Raw genomic sequence first — 18858 nt, forward strand, 5'->3', positions numbered from 1 at the left:
ACCGCTAAAGCCGTATGGATGTGTGTGCGTGACTACCACTCAGTTGGTTCCAAGTTCGAAGACCATTTTTGGCATGAAACATCAAATAGATCATAGATCGTTTTTTCTTATAGCGGCCACCCTTCGGCAGGCAATAACAAAACTCTGAGTGCATTCTGTCATGAGAAAGCTTCTCATAATAAACCAACTGCTATTCGGAGAAGCACTATAAATAAGAAAAAATGTTTAGCCTCCATACCGTTGAAGGATGTCTGTGCCAATTCATAATACCGAATAACCTAGTGTCTGTTTTGCTTGTTTTAGTTGTTTCATTACTAAATGGTTTAACAAGCTTTGCTACTAAGTCTTAAAATACTCAAATACCAGCGTAGTTTGAATAGGTTAAGATAAATGGCTGCCCACGCGAGGGACTCACTTGGACAAAGAATCCTAATTCGCCCATTGTGATGCCATACAGAAAAAAAAAACAGAATGAAAAGAACCAAACAGGGAGGGAAAAAGGAAGATGACTTGGGATTAGGTGGTGTCTCATTACAATATATAAATAATTAATTGACAATATCCAATGAGACGTCACTTGGTGTGTTCGAGAGAACGATTCTGCGCAAGATTTTTGGACCTTTGCACGTAAGCGCCGGCGAATATCGCAGGCGATGGAAAAATGAGCTGTATGAGCTTTACGATGGCATAGACATAGCGAATAAAAATCCAGCGGCTACGTTAGCTGAGTCATGTCGCCCGAATGGATACAAACGCTCCGGCTATGAAAGTATTCGATGCGGTACCAGCTGGTGGAAGATACCAGCTTGGAAAGATCAGGTGGAGAAAGACATGGCTTAACTTGGTGGGCCGAACTGACGCCGGTTAGCACAAGAAAGAAACGACTGGCACGCTTTGTTAAACACGGCTAAAATCGCGTAAGCAGTTATATCGGCAATTAAGAAGAAATAATTCATAATCGCTTCAAGCTGCTGATAAAATTCACCACGTGTGTGATATTTAAACCTGTTACATCCGCAGGAGTGGACAAAAAACGGAGAGCCCAGATGTATGAATCTTAGCGCAATGAGAGCAGGCCAGTGAGAGAAAATTGCTGAGATGATATCACATCATCCTCTGGACATCTTCTGCAGAAATAACTTGAAAGAAACCCAAGTCTCACCACATGGATACCTAATGGACAATGTCCAGTAAGGACATCCGCCAAATTCAAGAACTGCGGCTTTGTTAGTCTTCGAAGTTACCTCGAGCGCCCCTGATCTAAGCCACGGATCCTTCTGGGTTCTGAATTTGCATGTTTGCGCACTAACCCAACGCTCACTGAGTTGACACAAGGCCCATCTCTCCAGGAGTAGAATGGCAATGGAACCCCAATCCTCTTATTTCGTAGAGAAGCCATCTCAAGGATCCACTGTCTAACCAGCTTATAAATTTAGCAGTTTCCCTCTATACCACTTTGAACGGGAACCCAAATGAGTCTAACATCGAGGTATTCGGATGCAGTCGAGAGAGAAGTGAGGCATTCCTCGACCGATTTCGAACGCACCAACAACGAGCCCAGTGCTCTAATTGCCACTTGTCTGCCTGAGTTCTTTATAGTAAGCAAACAATCCACTGCTTATTTAATTGTGGCTACCTTCACTTGGAAAACACTACATGGTTAGGTAGCATAAAATTGGAGATTGATGGGGAGCTACTCGCAAAATGCTCCGCCACCAACTTTTCCATCCAGATTCGAACCACTGTCTGCAACTGTTACAGCTCGCTCATTCCTTCATTGAGGAGAGCGTAGTGAGGCGACCAAATAAAGTTCATACATTTTGCGAAACTTTTTGGTTGTCATTGGCAATCGTTAACCAGCAATATTTCTTCTGTACTTGCCCAAACAGCCGCAAACTTGGATTTCTCGCCAAAAATGCGGTGTTGGAGTAGATATGATTCCAAAAACATTAGCTTAGTTCCAGTGAGATCTACAAGAAATGAGGTTGAAATACAGTGGGAGTATCTTGTAGAGTAAGGGCATCATTATGTAGGCATGCACTTGGAAACTAAATCTACGAAGAAAGTGGCTAAGCCGGCTTTGAATCAATATTCAATACCTTTTGAAATAAAAAATATCATTAGACTTCTTATAAGAGCCCTACCTTTAAATGAGGGCCACAGCAAACAAATCAATGGTGCTGATTGGCGGTATGCTCCTGAAATATATGTATTTACCATTCTCTGATAGGCATTTTTTTAATATCTCGCAGCGGAGTCTAAGGAGTCCTGACATTTTTCCACTGCTTGTAATCAGAGCTTTTTATGCCGCTGAATCTCCTATTTATATACCATAAAAAGGGTTTAATCTCAAACTCTTTCATCAATGATTTCTGTCATCTTTCCTCTCTTGTTCCTCTCTGTAATTTAGTTTTAAAAGCACTATTAAATGGTTTCGAAAATGTTTTTTAGTCTGTGAGAAAGCAATAGTTTCCAGACTGTTAACAAATAAATGAATAATTACTGCGATTTCAGTGATTGAAGTAATTGTGGCATTTCAGTGTGACAAAGGTGATGAGATATAACGAAGCAGATATGGGAAGGCATCTTTTTCTTCATCGATAATATACAATTCTAGATGACATTAGAATGACAAAGGAACTAAAGAACTACTATAAAAAGGCATCTCCCTGCACATACAATCACTCCTAGTTGGAGCATAGGGCGGAAACAAAGGCCCTCCAACAATTTCTAACAGCCGCTACCTGTGTAATTTCGTCCCAGCTAGCGATGAAAGAGCACCCATTTAGGATTGTTCCATTCCAAGTTTGTCGTTGGTATCCTCTGCATTGGCTTTCTGTTGGTTGTGAGTGAAAAACCATTTTGGCAACATTGTCGTGTTGTCTACGGAGAGTATGTAAAATCCAGTGCCATTTTCGCTTTTTAATTTCAAAACTGATTGGTCAGTTTTCAGTAAGCGAAAGAAGGTCTGCATTGGAGACGGTTCTTGGCGAAAATACAATTACTGCATGATGTGAATATCAATAAAATTGACACTGTACTTATAGAGGGTGGTTAAATTTCAAGGGCCGATGTTGAATGTGAATTACACCTAAACGTCAACGACACCGTTGGTCTTCTTTTTTTGGGGTTATTTGAAGTCAGCAACAATTCAAGAGCTAAAGGATGAGATGGCTCAGAGTCATCGATAATTTGGACCATCGGATGGAGGTGTGCCGCCGAGGCCGCGGCGGCCATTTGGCCAATATTTTGTTCAATACATAATTGAACCATACCAATATTATCATAATAAAGAGAAATAATAATAATTTCCTAAAAAAATTGTATTTTATTCAAAATCAATACCGGCCCTTGAAACTTAACCACTTTTTATATAAGTAGAGAGCAATTTCGATTTCAAAATTGTGGTAGGACTAGCATCACATATACACACCAATGTGAGGCAATATAGGGCGATCTAGGATACAATATCGAATATATTAGCCTCTTTAACCAAACTATGTACCATTAAAGCGGAAGTTCTCTATTAAATTACATGGCTTCATCGATAAAATCTCGAAATCAAAAAGCTGAAGAACCTAAAGTCACAGTTGAAGACTGCAATCCAAAATTTGAACTAACCAGCAAAACACAAAATTTGCATTCCTACAACCCGTGTCATCTACCAGTTAAACAGTCTACTTAATTCGCTTATTATGCATAAGGCTACGGTACAACGTAAACGAACTGATTGGTTCTCATAAGTGTGATTGCAGTGCTGGTAAATCTACCACCGACCATCGTGTGCCAAACAATTCAAATATAATTTTATTTATTTATTTATTTATTTGTACACATTCAAGTTTAAATTAAGATTTTTACTCGCATTTTTGTAATTTGATATGAAAAATTATGTCCACTGTCATCAACACCCACAAAAGTGCCACTCAACATCCAATCAAGCACGCTTCAAAAATTTTGCTTCAGTTTTCAACAATGCACGCGCACATACACACACTCCTCTTTGAGCAAACGTAATTGCCATAATTTTGAAAAGCATAGCAATTACTTAGTTTATGTGGCATTCAAATTGAAATTTCCAAGCAAAATGCCAAAATGATAAATCTCAAAGTGTGGGTGGTGTGTGTAGACGAGCGATATTTCAAAAGCAAAACAAATAGCTAAAGAGATAACTGTAAAAATTAAAAACAAAAATCATAGACATTTTTTTGACTGAAGGTGTGTTGTATATTTCGTGTATTTACATTGTTTACGAGCTTTTACACTGTGACGCTCTGGTTGGTCCTCGCCTGCCTTTATGGCAGCTCTAGTGTTATCAATGAATCGGCTGAGAGCTGTCAATTTATTTACGTGCATAAATATGTATGTATGTGATGTGTAAGTGTGTTCGCAGCAGCAGCGCGGTAGCAAAATGTGGCAGTGGTCACAGCAAATGATATTAATCACAACAATAAAATACTTGGTGGCACAGGCCGCAGCTTCGCGGATCCGTGTTTGCCTGCCTGCCTGCCAGCCAGCCAGCCGGGCAGCAAGCCTTTTACGACGCAGGTGCCGTTGCTACTGCTGCCTGGGTTTCCATTTACCTGCTTGTGTGACTGAGTGAGGTGTGTGATTTCGTATGCTTTTTTTTGTTTTTGTAAATTATACTTATATACATAAATCTTTTTGTTGTTTTTCGCATTCTTTTATCTTGGCACAAGCCGCCATGGCTTTAGAGAAATACGAACCCAAGCGCATATAAAAAAACATTTAACACTCACGCCCACACTTGTTATTTTTTTTTGTTTTTTTTTCTTCTATAATTTTTTAGCACTCACCCGCTCCCCTGCGTCGGCGAATTTCGTTTACACTGTTTGTTTATTGCTTTGTGAGTTAATTAAGCCATTAACCATGCGATAAGCGTCAGCTAGAAACTATGTGTTGGCGCTTGAAAATACACCAATAAAATCAAAATTACAAAAACAACAATATTTATACAAACAGCAAACCGAAAAGCAATAAGTATCACAAATGACCAGAATTATCACTGAGAGGCTCGCCGCTTAAGTCTTTCGTTTGCTATTTATTGGTTTTATTATATTTTAATTAAAGCGCAATAAAAGTTTATGGATTTTATGATGTGAAATAATCGTTAAATAAATATGTACAAATATTTTGAGCGTGTTGAGGCTTTATTGGGGGGTGTTATTATTTAATTGGAAGGTGAAACATTCTTTGCATTGAATGCTACAAATTTATGAGTTGTCATATGTTTTCTTATACCAAATTATCCAAATTAAATCGGAATTTTTCGCAAGTTTTACTTTGTCAAAGTAGCCAATATAAAATAAATAATAAATAAATTCTCAGTTTTACGCAAAAAATTACTGGACAGCAGTAGGAAAAAATGAAAATATTTAAATAGATTGCATGCTTCCATCTCTGCGAGGGAGAAAGATTTTAAAGAAAGTAAACAATTTTTTTTAATTTTACAGTTTGTGCTGTGGAAGCAGAAAATAAAGTATAAGAAGAATATATAAGTATAACCAAATGTTTACATAAGATATAATGAATGTAAGAGCAAAATATTCACAGAATTTAACAAAAAAAATCAATCGAGATATTACACCAACAGCTGTTTTGATAATACGTAGCTTGTCGCAGATTTCAGCAACTCTACTAGGTTGTTCATTAAGTTCTGCGCATTTGATAAAAGAAGGCGTTGCCACTAGCCCATTTTTTTTTGTTATATTTATACACTCTTCAATTTGTCCATCCATTCTATGTTAACAAGCCATTTAACATCGACGTGTCACAGTATTTTCTACAATTGAACAAATTAAAAATCGTGCAGTGATTGAATTTGGGACTTTATCAGAAACTTTTGGAGCGTTTAGGAGAAGATAGAATGGATTTTGTGCGTTGATTCACCGCTATTAATGAGATTTGGGTCTACCACCATGATCCGAAATCAAAATAAGAGACTAAAGAGTGGTGTGAACCAGATCCCTCGGCTTCGGAATGTGTTCCTGTCCAGAAATCGACCAAGAAGGTGTTAGTATCAGTTTTTTAGGATACGAAAGATATTTCGTTTTTGGAGTACTTGCCAACTGGTAAAACAATAAAGTCTGAATATTATTATAACCTTTTAGACCAGCTGAAGGAAAAAAATTGTGAAAAAAAGACCCAGTTTGCAAAAGAAAAAATATTTTCATTAGGACAATGCACCGAGTCACAAGAGCATTTTGACTATGGCTAAAATCCATGAATAAAAGTTCGAATTGTTGGAGCATTCATCGAATTCAACACATTTGACCCCTAGCGACTTCCATCTATTTCCAGACCTAAAAAATGCATGCGCCGAAAGCGTTTCTCATCAAATGATGAGGTCATAACAGCCTACCAGATTCTCACTTCAGGGATTGAATTCATAAATAGGAATTTCATTTTAAGAAGTGTATTGGTGTTCAGCGAGACTATTAATAATAAAGTGTATTTGAAATCATAAAATTGTGTTTTTCTTATCGAAGCGGAAAACTTATTGAGCGTCCTAGTATTTTCTATTTTAAAACAACTTATACGCGAGTCTTTTGGAAGTCCCTTTGCATTGTAATTTTTGAAAAGTAAGAATTTTTTTGTTATTATAATTATTTTTTCTGTTGCAATATTCTTTATTATTTAACCAAAATTATAAAATTAAAACTTTCAAACTTTATACAAAATGAAGAAAAATTCAGCAAAATTGTATCTAACTTTTCGTCTTTTTAATCCGAATTTTTGGAAAATTTTGCATACGAAAAACATTGTAAATATTAAACAATCTCATGATGCACTCAATTATACTTGGCACTACTTATATTGGATGTTTTTTAATTTTATTTTTTTTTATTATTATATAATCTGGCAGATAATTTATGGCATTTGTTTTTGTATGTATTTATTTATTTATTTAAAAGAGTAACAGTTATTAATAACTATTCCACTCACGGAATAAGCATTGGCTGCCAGGGCCTTCGACTTATGGTATCTTAACTAGAGTAATAATATAGGTAAGTAACTATACAAGATGATGGGAGAGAGCAGTTGGGGGAGTATTAGAAGATTAGTGGGAAGTGTGAGTTTGACCGGAGTATAATTTTATATATGTATATCTAATTTTCGCAAAGTTTAATAAATTTACAAATTAAGTTAATGCTATTGTCATCTGTGTTGTTGAGTAACTTCGAAAGTTCAAGTTTAGGATGGATTGCATTTCTAGTGCATTTCAATCTTGGGCAGGTATGGGGGAGGTGTGAATCGTGTAGTCGTCTGAGTTGCAAAAAGGGCAGTCTGGTTTGACTGTGCCGTTCAGGATGTGAACATGGGTGGCTATAGTGTGACCGATTCGAAGGCGTGTAAATATCTTGAGGTTATTGGAAGACATGTGTGTAGGATATATGGGCTTGACGCCAGTAGGGTTGTACTTTTTGTAGTGCTTTTGATAATTAATCCATTGAAGAGATTTTAGTATAATTTTCCGAATATCTTTGGTAGTAAAATGTGCTCTGAAGTGAAGGGGTTCTTGGGCAGCTTCTTTGGTTCTAGTATCAGCGCACTCGTTGCCTTGTATTCCGGCATGATCCGAAACCACGTGACCCTTTTGGAATTTTTATTTGATACGATATTATTTCGGATTTCGGTGATTATTGGAGTATAGTTAGCCCCGACTGAGATTGTGACACCAAGCTGGTTTGTGACTGCAAACGATGTACTGGTGTCTGTTTTAGATCCATTCGTTTCTTAAAGGAGCAACGATTTCATTGAAATGTTGGACGTATTCATCAGAGGAGGTGGACTCTTTGGGGAATTTTAGCAAATCCGCGATAAAAATAATTTTTGGATTCAAGCCTGGTAGGAAAACTGGAATTGGTAGCAAAACCGCATCTGATGTGATATTCAGTTTTTGCATTAGTTCAGCAAAACGTTGTATGGTGGACGGTTTGCGGCTATTTTTATATTGTTGCTTCGCTGTAATATCCGGCATGTGTCCGTCGCGGCTACGAATTACATGTTTCACTCGATCACTCCAATAAATCGATTGCTAAGCCCACTGTACGAAAAGTTGTGCCATCATCAATATTTAGCTGATTAATTTTTGGAAACAAAAATTCAGTCATCATGGTTCAACAGCGCTCACCATCCACCGTAACGGTGAAAGAAATAAGGGCCGATGATTCTGTATGAATTTTGTTTAGCTTATAAGAAAAAATCGGTTACGTGGCGTATTCGCAAAATGCTTTGTATGAGGATACGGAAGTTGTTAAGCCAGTGCTCTGGCTTGGTATTTTTTCAGAACAACTTTTATTTATAGCATTCACTTCATTCGAAAATGTGAATAAATTAGTTTTTCTCCAAGCAAAACCATTGTTTCAAGACAACTGCATCACGTTTTGCGTTTAAGTCGGACGACATTTCATTTCTTTGTTAGTTTACAAATAAGCAGATATTCAATCAATATTTATAGCCAACCAAACCGATTTTCCACAGAACACATCAGTAGTCAATTGGAGCGAAACTTAGCTGCAAGACTGTCATTAGTATTATATTAAATTAAATATGCATTAACCACATTGCTATGATTTCCTATTCATTGCCAACCAGCTGCTAATAATCACGCTGAAAATAATAACTGGTGGTAACTGCAGGAAAAAAATGCAATTGCAAGTTGCTTGGCGCACGACAAACTTGTCCGCCTACCATTAAATGATAAAATAAAATAACTGTAGAATATTTCTTACCTGTACCTACATATATATAAGTATATGTACTCGTGTGTATGTATTTATGAAGGTGTTCTCATAGTCAAATGCAAATTAGACAAACCCAGCCGGCCGGCACTCTGCAATGAGTCTGTTCGTCGGAGTCGTTCGTTTGGACATTTGCCATATAATTTGCGCCAACACTCTTGGCACTATCCACTAATGCGTTGTAATGGCTAGCATGAATGCGCAAATAATAGGCGAACAGATGCAATTTTGTGTGCAAAATGTAAACAAATTGTGAATGGTTTACACATACAAGCACATAATGTATGAGTATTGAGTGTGAGAATTGCCGGTTACACGTCGGACGCTTGCTTGTTTATGCACTCAAACTTTTAATCGAGTTCAATTGGCGGCGATTGTAGTAGAAATTCGGCCTGACTTAAATACAAAAATATATACTTACAACAATGAGCTGCAGCTCAGTAGCCCCACTACTTCACAGCTGTAATTGTGTTATTTTATGGCATTTTCATTTATCACACAGACTTTACGCCTGCCCCGTCACTATGCACCCCGCTTGGGCCATTATCTATGGGATTAGCCAGCAACGAATTGTCTGAGGCGCAGACGCAAAATAATGCACCACAATCACTCGCCATAATTATGGCAAATTAACGACAAAGACAAATCGTAAGCGTTGTAGTTACAATCAGCGGATTGTCGAGTTGGCTGTCAAGGCGGACAAGCGATCGTTTGTCCAAATGGCTAAGTTGATTTGGTTTTGTTAATTTTTGCTTTTGTTGGTCGAAATGGCAAACAAACGCGGCGAAAAGGTGACAAATCAGCTACCAAATATAGGTAGAAATAAAGCGAGGCAAAAAAAAAAAGAAAAACCAGCAACAAAAATTTAGAATTGTTGTCTATGGTAGCCTGTGAAAAGTGTATAATTTTGTAAGGCTACACTAATTGGCTATCAGTTTCTGCAAGGATGTTAATGGGTGTTACTTAGTTATTTCCTCGCACGTTGAAATTGTTTACTTGTGCCTATCTTCAGGTCAAATGGCACGTGATATGATTAAAATTTGGTCTACCGCTTAAAATTCCCCGCTTTTTTTACCCTATTGCGATGAAATTTGTGTAATAAAGATATGCTACTGTCAATGAAACTCAAATTTCTGCATTAAGGCAAGATGGGAGTCCAAGAATTGAGAAAAAAAGTTTTTTATTGATTGTATTGGCAATTTTGTCCAGCCCCTGTTAACTGCCGTTCATATTTTCAAAATGGAAGGTTCACTTCGCTAAATTTTTACAAAATTTGAAAAATTTAAATTCTTTAAATACACGAAAAAATATCTATCATATTTACAGAGCTATTGCGCACACGCCATAGGGCAGGTGAACAATTAATAAAATCTAATTTAAATTAAAAAATCCTAGTAATTTTTGAAAGGGAGTCTTATGTTGTGCGTCTTGATGTTGTCCTACAAATGCAAGATCTACAGTTATGTGACACCCCCGGATCATAATAAGTCCTTTTTTCATGACAGAAATGAGCCTTTTTCATGACGGAAATGCACTCGCAGGTTGACATTCTGTGTCAAGTGGCGACCGCTAAAAAAACCGCTAACAAACTTGGTTCTATCATTCGATATTTATGGTCAAACTTGGCACTGAAAACTCGCTTGAATACGGCTGCCATCTCACACAAATTTTAATGTCTCTCTAGTATACTAGAGAAAGCTGATTTCCTTCCCAAATTGACTTCCCTCTCCTGCAAAAATTGTAGAGCCACTAGAAGTATACTCTTTTTCAATTACCTCTCGCACTTTGATGGACAGTCGCAATCAATTTTCTCCGGGCTTACCAGGAAACAAGCTACTTGTCGATGTTTTTCTTTTGTTTTCCTTGTTCACTTCTCTCGGGAGCATAGGGCCTTGACAAGTTAGTTTCGTTAATCTATTTTGATTTCTGACAGGGTAAGTAATTCGCCTGCCGCTACCCATCCTAAGTAGTGGGAATGCCCACCTGTCGTTGCTTAGGAACAACGTCTTCTTACTGCTTTGAACGCCATCTGTGTTTCACTGTGTGAAACTGGTCGATATGTAAATAATAAATTCTCTAGTTAAATTTCGGTGGTAAATTATTAAAAAAATCAATGAGTCCATGCTGAAGAAATTTGAATGTAAATAGTTCTGGAGATCCTCGAAATTAAGCGTCTAAACTCAATAAAAATATTGCATTAGAGGTTTGAAGATTCTTACACAAACGCACTTTATTTTATTAGACTTCTTATTACTTATAGTAGCTTTCAAGACGAAATCTATGCGCTTGCTAATGGAGAGAAGCTGGTTAGTGGGATGGGAATTCCTTCTTTAAACTAATCTTTATCGCGAGCAGTTAAGCAGATCGTTGATCGTCAAAAATATCTTAGATACTTGCAACTCTTTTTTTTAAGCTTAGTCACAATTTTTCACCATTAGAATCATTGAATCCTTAAGTGCAAATATTTAAAAATTTTATGCACAAATTTGGAAAGAGGCTAAACTAGTTTTTAACACCTGTTGCGTCAATTTTGACAAGCGCAGAGAAACGCTTTCTTTTTAGTTACTATAGAGAAAACTCCAAAGTCCAATCATCTGTCATAACAAACTATGTCAGATTGTGTTGGGCTACTTTTTCAAAGACCTGCACAGCCAAAGCTACTGGAAAGCCACTTGGGAGAGTTGATTAAATGTTACGTGGATTTATTTATTAATCAACAAAGAGGATGCTTAGAGACTATATTATAGATACATACAAACAAAGACCTTATGACAAAAGTCTTATGAGTAACTCCTTAAAAGTAGAGCTTACGTAAGAAAAATCAAAGTCTAAGGGAGAAGAATTTAAGTGGGATAATTAAAAATAATTTAGAATTTTTTACTGGGAATGTTAATGCGATTTGGCAGCTTCGAGTAGTTGCTTTATAAGTAGAGGCTAGGCCTTATAAATTATCTTAAATAAATTAAATTGTGAAAGGTAACGAAAAGTTAATCATCAGATTCTGTTTTTGAATAACTTTTCAACTGAATAAAAAAAATTATTTTGGGCGATGAAAATTTTTATTTGGTCCGTAGCACTCCAATGCTAGTCTGCTTGTATAATTAAACTGTCCAGTTTACAAGTGCTAAATATGATTAACAGGATGATCAATTTTGCGCCTCCATCTATATTTGGATATGCTTGTATGAACTGATTTATTTATTTATTTATTTATTTATTTATTCATTGCTATTGAATCTTAATGAATATTATTCAATGCTTTAGCCTTTTTTGCTTTAACAAAAGCTTTGGAAGTGCATTTCAGCAAACACAATTATGGTTGATTTTGTCAACAGTTTGAAATAGCAAATGATCTAATTAATTCATGTCATTGGAAAGAGTCAATGACAATGACAAAACTCTACAGCGCAAGTGTAGTGAAAAATGCACACTACACGTGATTAGAACAACTATTGGCTGTCAGCATTATTTCTCTATTCACCATTGCTTCAATTATTAATGACAGCGAGCGTATAAAACGCTTGGACTTGTCGTGTAAGGTGCACTTATTTTTAGCTAGTATATCGCGCATTTAAAGCGTACAATTATGCTTTATTTTATTAATTAAATGAATAGAAAAACTTGCTTTGCCTTTTAACACTTCAGCTCCATAAGATTTAGAAAACTGAACGCGCCAAGCTGGAATGTTGTTTTAGCTTACGCGGCAGAAGGGGTTGGGGTGGGTGTACTCTTGTGGCACGCACTGTATTTGAACTGTAATGGCAAATTATTTTATATAGTGCCGCATTTAATTAACTCAGATTATATGTACACCAAGCGACAGCGACAGCGACGATAGCAGCTCAATATTTTTACTGCTGATAAATACTAATATTTTCTTTTACTTACTTTTTTTAATAATAGGACTATGAATAAGTTCGTGCGGTTTTACAACAAATGGCGTAACTTGATTATTATTCCATCGATCCACATTTCCAAACATTCATTGGAGAGCTACTGTCGTAAGGCACAAACGTCAGTATAAGTTTTTTATTTGAAGCGTAAACAACAATATTTTTACCACACTTGAAAATGTCGAATTTCGTGCCAAATAATGTGTTTTTGCGGGGAATTCTTCTTCATTATTTTAATATGAAGAAAAAAGCAGCCGAAAGTCATCGTATCTTGGTGGAAGTTTATGGTGAGCATGCTCTAGCTGAGCGAACGTGCCAGAAGTGGTTTGCACGCTTTAAAAGTGGTGATTTTGGCTTGGAAGACGAAGAACGCGAGGGTGCGCCGCCAAAGTTCATGGATACCGAATGGGAGGAATTGCTCGATCAAGATCCGGCTCAAACGCAAGAAGAGGTTGCAAAAACTTTGGGAGTTGATCAATCAACCATTTCCAAACGTTTAAAAGCCATGGGAATGATCCGAAAGGTAGGCCATTGGGTGCCGTATGAATTGAAGCCAAGAGACGTTGAACGCCGTTTTATGGCATGCGAACAACTGCTTCAACGGCACAAAAGAAAGGGTTTTTTGCATCGAATTGTGACTGGCGATGAAAAGTGGGTCCATTACGACAATCCAAAACGTCGGGCAACGTATGGATACCCTGGCCATGCTTCAACATCGACGTCGGCGCAGAATATTCATGGCCTGAAGGTTATGCTGTGTATCTGGTGGGACCAGCTGGGTGTTGTGTATTATGAGCTACTGAAACCGAATGAAACGATTAGCCGAGCACTGCGAGAAAAACGGCCGCAATACGCCGATAGACACGACAAAGTTATTTTGCAACATGACAATGCTCGGCCACATGTTGCACAAGTGGTCAAAACATATATTACTTAGAAACGCTCAAATGGGATGTCCTACCCCACCCGCCGTATAGTCCAGACCTTGCGCCATCCGATTACTATCTCTTCCGATCGATGCAACATGGCCTGGCTGACCAGCACTTCCGTAATTACGATGAATTCAAAAAATGGATCGATTCGTGGATTGCGGCAAAACCGACCGAATTTTTCACAAAGGGAATCCGTGAATTGCCAGAAAGATGGGAAAAAGTAGTACTAAGCGATGGACAATACTTTGAATATTAAATTTGTAACCATTTTACGTCAATAAAGTTTCAAATTTCGAAAAAAACCGCACGAACTTATTCATAGTCCTATATTATTATATTTATAATTTTTCATAGAAGTGTAGTTCATTTTCTAACAAAAAATTAGTAAATCCAAATTTCAAAAATTGTACAAAAATTGTAAAAATTCGACTAACTTCACAACCCTAATTCACGGTTTTAATTAGAGTTTCTAGAAAAGAATTTTGTGTGCAGTTTTGTTGCTTATTAAATTTTAGTAGTAGAAAGTGCAAGTTTGAAATTGTGCAAAAATCGCATTGGTTTTTTTTAATTAATACATTTTTTGTTAGGTTAGGTTAAATGGCAGCCCTCGCAAGACCTCACTCGGACGAGAAATCAAATTTATTCTTTGTGATATCATACAGAGTAACACAGAGAGGGGGGAAAAAATCATGCTGAGATAGAAAAGTGGAATTGGGATGAGAGGAGGATAGCAAATGCACCAAATTTTTTTTATATGGAAAAAATTAACAATAACGTTAAGTAAAAAATTTATAATAAATCAACGAAGTTGTTAGCAACTTCAAACTTGCACTTCATTGTACTAAAATTTAATAAAAAAAAATTCTAGAAATTATAATTAAGACCCTTGAAAAGGAATGTAAGGCTTGTGAAATTTTTCTATTTTTTTTTATTAAATTTGAGTTTTGAATACACCGTCAGCGTGGGTACACCAACATATTGATGGGTTAGGTTAGATTGACCAGGCTGGCGGAAAGCCATCACATAGACCTGTTGGTCCTTAGTGTTGGCAGATGGACCTTTACGTTTCTCTATAGTAGGGCATCTTGTAATAAGTCTGCGTCTTTTGCGAATCTAAGTTAACTCTGAAGCTCTAACCCAGAGTTACATTCCAGCTTCTCATATTGTAGTTTTGACCATTTATTTATTTATTTTGAAATATCAATTAAATTGTTTTTATGTAGTTCATACCATAACAAGCACTATATAAGTAAAGTTTCAGACTTTGTAAAAATTCGGCAAATTTTCAACAAATTTTCGAACTTTTTACTCAGAATTTTTGGAGAAAGCTCGCGTATACAATTTTATAGGTCATTGAATTTTGATACAACAAAGTGTAAGCTGCAAGTAGGTCAAAAATCTGATTTTTGAGAATTTCTTTCAGACGTAGCATCTTACAGTTTCTCCATTGAACGCCTGCTCTTCATTTTTTCATATGGAAAAAAAACCCAACAAAAGTTGTTAAAAATCAACGAAATTTTTTAACACACTTTAAGCACTTTATTATACAATACAAAAATTAAATGAGCTATAAAACTGCATACCCGAAATTTTTCTAAAGCTTCTGAGTATATAGTTTGAAATTTTTATGAAAATTTGCCGAATTTTTACAAATTTTATACATAGTTCGAAACTTTGCTTTCTTGTTTTGGTATGAATTATATTTTTATACAACAATAATTGAAATTTCAAATTAATCAAATAGTAAAAATGTATCAAAATGTGGTGTACACTTTCTTTTGACGTTGACTGTATATAGTTGTTGTTAGACAATGGGCGATACTTTTATAAATAAAAGTAGTCAAAACTTGCCCAACTGTTGATGTACTCTCATTTGTGCGTGCTCAAGTTGCTGATATCAAGAAAATAATTTGTTACTCGGGCCAACAAAAGACTTAAACAGCGAACTTTTTTAGAATTGCCTTAATAATCTCCATGCACCTCTTTGCAAAGTATGTTTAGCTAAGATACAATTTTAAATAGTTATTTATTTAAAAGTTGATTTTTTTTTAATCTTGCCCTTTTTTCTCTCTTCCCTCTTCTTCTTCTCATCCATCCAGATGACGAGCGCAACATCGTCCATTCAACGCTTAGCTGCTGCCGCTATGTTCTTATTGCTCTTCAGCCATGTGAACGCCAACGGTTATCATTACGATCCACCCGCACTGCCATCAGCGCCATCAGCGCCATCACCCTCTGCACCCAGCAGTAATTCTGGCCATTACTTTGCACCCATCCCAACAATAGCGCCATTACCACCAGTTCCTGCTCTGCCCGCATTGCCCACCGGTCGCCCTCAAGTTCAGACACTCTTTCCTACTGGACAACCCGCACGCCCACCAGTTCAGACAATCGTTCAAGTGCATACAGCTACACAACATCCGCCGAAGCCAGCACCGCCACAACCGCGTCCACCCACCTTCCGTCCAGGCCCATTCAACACTTTCGCCGGTAATTATCGGGAACCGAGCTTTGAGTTGCGTCCTGGTTTCGTTAATCGTAATGCTGCACCAGGTCCCCAACAACAACAAGCTCCCCCACTTGTCGGTTTCCATTATCCCGCCACTGCCGCTTCAGCGCCATCTGCACCGGGACGTTTTGTGCCTGCTTCACTGCAACAGGCAGCGCCACAACCGCTGCGTGTGCCATTCGGCAAACAGCCGGTACTTAATTATGCCACAGGACCTGATAGTGATTTCTATGTCGTTAATGGCCGCCAGTTGAAGCAATACGCCGTAGTAGAGTTCGTCGACAATGACATCTCGCAGGACACTAAGCCGTTCCTCTCGCAATCCTTTGTCAACAATTATCGCGCACAAGTGGGTGCTTCTGGCACTGGTGCTATTGCACCACTACCTTCTGCCATGCAACTGGATACGACGGCCAATGCAATTTTGCGCGAGCAACTGCGCTTAGCGCAGCAGGGGGGTAGACCACGTGGTGATACTATCGCATTGGGTTCGGGAGGCATCGGTTTTGTACGTCTGCCCGATGGCACTGTGTCTTTGGGCTCTGGTTCGCTGAACTTTGTAACCACACAACAACACTTGGCTGACCTTAGAAACGCGCGCACTCGCTCGGAATCACAACGCGATCCACTGCACTTCGGACATGGGCCACTAGAGGATCCAAACAACCGCATCCTTTTCAAATGAACATCCACAAGGTCTTGGTCATGTTGGACATTTGCCGTAAAGAAATTTTTAATTTTATTTGATTATTTTTAATTATTTTTTTGTAAAATATTTTGCTGCCAACTTTAGATTTAAGTTATAAAGATATATAATAGCAAGTTTCTATAGCTGACACACCTACGAAGAGTATGTACACACAAATGTATATATGTACCTATGAATAAATAAATAAATTAATAAAAGTACAGTTAAAAAATATATAAAATAAAATGAAGGATTTTAAGGCTTTGATGTTTTCTATTATGAACGTAAGTTACGGAACCTCTGTGCCCCTGTTTAGAATGGAAGCTATTTTGGGGTGGCTGAAAACAAGCAACATCTGATGAGGCATCCCTTGGAGTATTTGAGAGAAAGTTTCTGCGGAATATTTTCGACCTTTGCACGTTGGTGATGACGAATATCGTAGACGATGAAACAGTGAGCTGTATGAGCTTTACGACGGCATAGACATAGTGCAGTAAATAAAGATCCAGCGGCTTCTTTGGCTGGCCAAGTCAACCGAATGAATAGAAGCGCTCCAGCTCTACAAGTATTCGATGGTACCAGCTATTTTTAGTAGAGTAAGAGGAAGCCTCTTCTGCGTTGAAAAGATCAGGTGGAGAAGGACTTGGCTTTTTGTCGCATCTATCAAGAAAAAGAAGAAGAAAACAAGCAATTACTCATTCAGCTACTGCTGGTCGTATTCATATTTTTAATTCGCAGAACTCATAGTTCCTCTCATATACACCCGTTACAAAATTATAAACACACTACTATTTTTTTTATAAAAATATAGTTCATACTACAACAAAAGCCATATAACGAAGAGTTTATAAATTAGTACAAAAGTTTAAAACAATTATTTTTTTTAATTTCATCCATTTAACCAGAATTTTAAATATTTTTTTGGATACGAAGTTTTATAGCGCATTGAATTATATAGTAAAAAAGTGCAAGTTTCAAGTGACTACAAAATACCGTTGATTTTTTACAACTTTTTTTCGCTACGGCTCGAATTTTTTTATTGTATATGCAAGAAGAGGTATATGCATCAACTCGTTGCAACTATAACTTCAAAATAAGTCAAAGTTGCTAAAATATGGTTTTATTGCAATTACACATCAATGATTATTTAAATTATTGTCAATCGGAATTCATCTTACTCGTACTGATAATTTTTGTATATATTTCCAAAAACATGTTCAAGTTTCGACACCAAGAAACCAGTTTCTGATGTCCTCAGTAAAAGTTTAACATATTCCCGAAACAGCGTTCTGTATTGACCGAAACAATTAAAAATCAGAAAGGATCTGGTTTGGCCAATAAGGCGGGTGAGATAAGACTAAGCATTTAATGCTTGGTAATTACTTTTTAGCCCATGTCGCAACACGATGTCGAGCGCTGTTTTGATGAAAACTTAAGCCCATATTCTCGTAATTTCTCAGCCAATTCGCTCTTGAAATTAATCATTTTTTGAAAGTGGAAGCGGCTCTAAATTATGCATTTATATTACAAGTTATTGTTCCGATACATAAAAAAGGCGATAAAGCAAATTGTCGAAATGACAGAGGCATATCGCTGCTGAACTCAGGGTACAAGGTCTTCACAAATATATTACATTTAAGGCTGAGCCAATACGCTGAAGAAATACTAGATGATTACCAAACAGGCTTTAGAGCCAACTGGTCGAGGATCGACCAGGGCTTCATAGTCATGCAAACCTTTGCAACCTATATGAATACGACATTGATATTCACTGTCTATCTATCGATTTTCAGAAGGCATTTGATAGCATAGACCGAAGTAAAAAAAAATACTTGTTGCAATCTATAGGCATACCAACAAAGCTTATTGAACTTGCTATTGTGACCCTTACAAATACGACAGCAAAAGTTATAGAGCAAGGAGAATGTATGGAATCGTATTGCCTCAGGAGTTAAACAAGGATATTCCCTCTCAACACTGACATTTATCCTGGTGTTACATGCAATACTAAACGAAATAAACACGAATGGAAGCATCTACAACAAGCCATCCCAAATGGCAAAAACTAGAA

The 18858-nt window shown here is 37.2% G+C and overlaps 1 protein-coding gene across 4 annotated transcripts in view; it reads left to right on the plus strand.

Moving 5' to 3' along the window:
- The window catches only part of LOC129248552 (uncharacterized), a 59811-nt gene extending 42807 nt beyond the window's left edge, over positions 1-17004 (plus strand). For all 4 annotated transcript variants that reach the window (XM_054888144.1, XM_054888141.1, XM_054888140.1 and 1 more), the window contains exon 3: positions 15690-17004. In XM_054888144.1, the coding sequence (XP_054744119.1) occupies positions 15690-16784 (1095 nt within the window). In that variant the 3' untranslated portion in view covers positions 16785-17004. The remainder of the gene's footprint in view (positions 1-15689) is intronic.
- Positions 17005-18858: the final 1854 nt, after the last annotated feature.

This window comes from Anastrepha obliqua, chromosome 5 (genome assembly GCF_027943255.1).
Source record: "Anastrepha obliqua isolate idAnaObli1 chromosome 5, idAnaObli1_1.0, whole genome shotgun sequence".
In the NCBI taxonomy this organism is placed as follows: Eukaryota; Metazoa; Arthropoda; class Insecta; order Diptera; family Tephritidae; genus Anastrepha; species Anastrepha obliqua.